This window comes from Cervus elaphus, chromosome 31 (genome assembly GCF_910594005.1).
Source record: "Cervus elaphus chromosome 31, mCerEla1.1, whole genome shotgun sequence".
NCBI classification, from domain to species: domain Eukaryota; kingdom Metazoa; phylum Chordata; class Mammalia; order Artiodactyla; family Cervidae; genus Cervus; species Cervus elaphus.
This window is the reverse complement of record NC_057845.1, coordinates 52067400-52072133: the sequence shown is the minus strand read 5'-3', so window position 1 is coordinate 52072133 and position 4734 is coordinate 52067400. Positions and strand designations below refer to the sequence as shown.

Below are 4734 nucleotides of genomic sequence, written 5' to 3'. Positions count from 1 at the left end.
CACCAGCTGTGAGTCTAGGCTGCCCTGCTGGCCCTGCACCTTGCCACGCTAGGCGTGATAGGGCAGGGGCCATGCTGAAATCAGCGTCTGACACTCACGAGGCGGGAAAGCTTCCTTCTAGACCCAGGCCAGCCAGCTTCCCTGATGAGAAACATAACAAGATTGCCTGCCCTGGGACTTCCTCTGACAGTGGTATTCTGCTGACTTAATATGGGGTGAAAAGGGATGACTTTGGGTAGAAGAAATGCAGTGTTTATGATAGGACAAAATTTAATATAATTCTGAATCCCATATAAGTGAGATAATTCAGTCATAATTTCCAATTTATCCTTTTGTTTTCTGTTTTTTTTCTAATATTTATTGTTTACAATGACAAAATAAACATCTTCTCATTGCAGAAAATCTGTAAAGTGCTATTGGAGATTTAGAAAGTCACTCATAATTCTGTGAACTACAGAGATAACTAAATTTATTTTATTGTTCAATTGTTGTCTTTTTTTTTTTCCTTCTTAGTATCTTTGAGGTCACATTCTTTTTTTTTTTTTTTTTTGGAACCTGTTTTTTATCTTTCTGATACATTCTTTTGAAAAGTTTCTGCTAAGATCTCAGAAAGCAAGGCTCTTCATATTTCTGAAGGCAGTATTCGTTATGTAAGTTTTCCCCCAAAAGATTTATTTGTTGCATTTAAAATACAAAAACAAATGCACAGATCCAGATATTGAACCACACATACTTATCTACACATATATTATTTAGACCTACTTAAACCCATCTGTATATTCTAGTGTATCTACCTATAACATCTCTTGAATAAAAAAAGCAACATATCTTTTAAGAAACAAACTTGGTTATTAGTAACACTGCCATTTGGAAGGATATTTCACAAGAACAGGAGAATTAACCAAGTATAAATCCAGTATGTTTACCTGAACTTCTTAAAGACATCTATAGGAATAGATGAACCTACCAATCAAAGTCTTTGGGCCTAACAACTCTAAAAGAAAGGAATTATGAGAAGATATTTTTATAAAGTTAATTACATCCTAAGAGATTATTCTCATTTGGTTTTTAAAGTAGAGACTTTATCTTATCAAACAGCATAGTATTTCTAAGTCTTATTTTCTATGATATTGTAATAGGCAACTGTATCTGTTAAAACTGGTCACAAAAAAAAAGTATACTAAACTGATGACTAACAAAGATAACCAACTTTTAACACTTTGTTAAAAGCAGTTTAAGAAAAAACAGTTCTTCAGGAGAAAAGCAGAGATTTTAGACTTGCCAGATACAGAATACATGATGTCTCTGAACAAACAGACATCCTCCTGATTGTGGAGACAAAGTTATAACAGCTTCTTTGTTCTAGAATGTCACCTACCTCACATGAAGACCATAGGATACTAGGGCTCAGATGCCCAAACATCGCTATTCCAGGCACAGAACTTTCTCAGTGCCTAGTCCCATAATTGGGAACACACACACATACACAAGAGAGATATGGGTCATTATCAAAATCAGATTTATATTAATGGTGTCACAGTAGCAACACAAAATGTACTGTCTCATTTCCATAGGAAAGATTATATGTACACTATACACTTAAGTCTTGAAATGTGAATCCCCAAAACATTCAATTCAATAATCAATGAGGTTGCTGAGGGTCCCACACCATCAAATCCTAATTCAGCAGAACAAAAGCCCCTCCTTGGCTGCCAAGCGCTGGCGATGGACTTTGTCTTGCTGCAGCTCTTCGTGATTTGGATGCCAGAGTTTCATAATGATCCTTTCAATGTTGACAGCATATACGGTATGGGTAGGAATGACTTCCCTGTGTACCTGCAAAGCTTCAAAAAGGTCGTACATGTTCACTGGAGGCAGAGACGTGGGCAGTGTGTCCCCAGAACACGCCAGCAGGAGGGCCGCCTGCTGCTCAGCATCATCAGGGGGCGGGTGGGACGCTGGGTTCTGACCGGCGCAAGGAGCAGAGAAGGCTGGAGGGCTTTCTATTAAGCTGTTATAAGCTACTACACTATTCTTCAGGTGTGGCTGTGGAGTCACATTACTACCAAAGGCATATTTAAAATGACCATCACGTAATCGGTAAGCTTTCCTTCTTGACACAACTGATGTCAGTATATCTTTAAGGTGATTCTCCACCGCGTAGACCACAGCTGAGACAGCCTCCTCGGTGACATTGTCCAGCCCGTGTTCGTAAGCAGTCACTATCATTCTCCCTTCAAGCTGACCCCGAGTAGGAAGCATCATTGTGTGGGAACAAAGTTTCAAGTCATCGTCATCCTGGGGATCCTTTGCCACAAACTGCTGGGCTCCTGAGAGGGGATTTTGAGGCTGGAATCTATGATCAAATTTCTGACGAACAGAAGAAAGCTTTTTCTTTCCCTTTGGTTTTCCAGGTTTGGCTGCAGAACCCCCTGTCCAGGGTAAAGATCCAGCACCCTCTGGTGTAGACACCAAAATCTGACAACGCGTGAGAATAGCCAGGAGGAAATCGTTGTGAGAATGGACATTATCCTGTGTGAGAAGTCTATGAGCTTCAAGGTCAAACTCTTCTTTGCTGATCTTCTGCTTGAACCACAACTTTAAGTTAGCCCAGTATTGTTTCACGTTGTCCCCCAGGGCCTCGCTCAAGTTCTTCTTCGCCGCCTCCAGCTCGCTCACAAAGGTCGCCATTGAGGTCACATTCTATATACAGTTTTTTCTGTTTTTGTTTTCTGGCTTAACACTACATATAAACATTTTTAGCAAATAAAAATAATCTTTATAAAAATATTTTTGGTGACTAGTATTATAATGCATGGTAATGCCTTAATTCACTTAACTGCTCCCTAGTTGTTGAACGTTGTGATTTTTCCAACTTTTTACTATTTTGAATAATTGTATAATAGAACATCATTGTGCCTAAAGCTTATATTTGTATTTTAGATTATTTCTTGAGGATCATTTCTTGGAATAGAATGTCTGTGCTAATTTTAAGGAAAATTTACTATACTGCCAAATTGCTTACAAATATATATACATATATATATATATACACACACACACACACATTTCATATATATATATATACACATACATATATATACGAAACCATGAAACCAGCACTCTTTTTTGTTGTTGTTGTTTTGGTTTTTTTTTGTTTTATTTTATTTTTTTTTTTATTAGTTGGAGGCTAACCACTTCACAACATTTCAGTGGGTTTTGTCATACATTGACATGAATCAGCCATGGAGTTACATGTATTCCCCATCCCGATGCCCCTCCCACCTCCCTCTCCACCCGATCCCTCTGGGTCTTCCCAGTGCACCAGGCCCGAGCACTTGTCTCATGCATCCCACCTGGGCTGGTGATCTGTTTCACCATAGATAATATACATGATGTTCTCTCGAAACATCCCACCCTCGCCTTCTCCCACAGAGTCCAAAAGTCTGTTCTGTATTTCTGTGTCTCTTTTTCTGTTTTGCATATAGGGTTATCGTTACCATCTTTCTAAATTCCATATATATGCGTTAGTATACTGTATTGGTCTTTATCTTTCTGGCTTACTTCACTCTGTATAATGGGCTCCAGTTTCATCCATCTCATTAGAACTGATTCAAATGAATTCTTTTCAATGGCTGAGTAATATTCCATGGTGCATATGTACCACAGCTTCCTTATCCATTCATCTGCTGATGGGCATCTAGGTTGCTTCCATGTCCTGGCTATTATAAATAGTGCTGCGATAAACAATGGGGTGCATGTGTCTCTTTCAGATCTGGTTTCCTCGGTGTGTATGCCCAGAAGTGGGATTGGAAACCAGCACTCTTTCTATAAAGTTTCTTCAACAATAGGTGTTTTCTTCCTTTTTGAAATTTCAGCTGATTTGGTGCTTATTCCCACCTCAAAACCATGTCTCAATTGGTAGGTGTGGATGGAGGCCTTAAACCTGTTACACTGCACCAGGCTTTCTTTATGCCAGGTTCTGTGCAGTGAACATAAGACTATAACCCGAACACCGACTCAGAAGTGGGGTGTATTATGAGTCACTGTGTCTGAAAGGGATTCACGTGCCCCAAGCCCCAGTCTGATGCTCCTCTTTGAATACTGCTTCCTCATCGTCTCGCCTCCCTTAGCTGACTCTGTGGCAGCCATTGATAGGCCTGGGTCTTTAATGGCTCCTTCCCAAGGCCAGGTGGCCATCTACAGGAAACAGCAAGAATGCTCTGCGGAGTGGTGAGGCTCTTAGCGCCAAGTTGGGCATGATGGTTGGCTCCCAGCACAGAGGTTCAGCAGGAAAGCAGGAGTCCTGCTAGGAGGCCAGGCTGCTTCAAAGGCACTCGGGTGAGAGGCCAGCACACCTGGCCTTCTCTGGACTTAAGTCCATGGTCTGAAGTGCCCAGTGAATGGTGATGTATAACTGTTATACCATCTGTCATAGTCCCAGTTGTTTCCTTAGCTTTATCTTTGCTGAGCCTTTTACATCTCTTACTAATTAGTGTAGCTTTTCCACCACTGGCTGTGTTGCAATTTCTGCCTTCTCTCTGATAAACTAAATCTTGTGTCTCTTCCCAGGGTACCAATAATTTTATCCTTCAAGCAATATATAATTCTGGACTGCATTTGTCTCTCTCTTTTCTGTATCTCCAAAGTTTTAAAAAATTATTGGATATCAAACATTTTGACAGTTTTTAGAAGAGAGATTCAAATCTTTGTTTTATATCTCTAGTGTACACA

The 4734-nt window shown here is 40.0% G+C and overlaps 1 protein-coding gene across 1 annotated transcript; it reads right to left on the bottom strand.

The window, feature by feature from the left end:
- Positions 1-651: 651 nt before the first annotated feature.
- On the bottom strand, positions 652-2736 carry LOC122687567 (transcriptional adapter 1-like). Its single transcript, XM_043893142.1, has one exon. It carries the CDS (start codon positions 2689-2691, stop codon positions 1684-1686), a length of 1008 nt encoding a protein of 335 aa, XP_043749077.1. The 5' UTR covers positions 2692-2736; the 3' UTR covers positions 652-1683.
- Positions 2737-4734: the final 1998 nt, after the last annotated feature.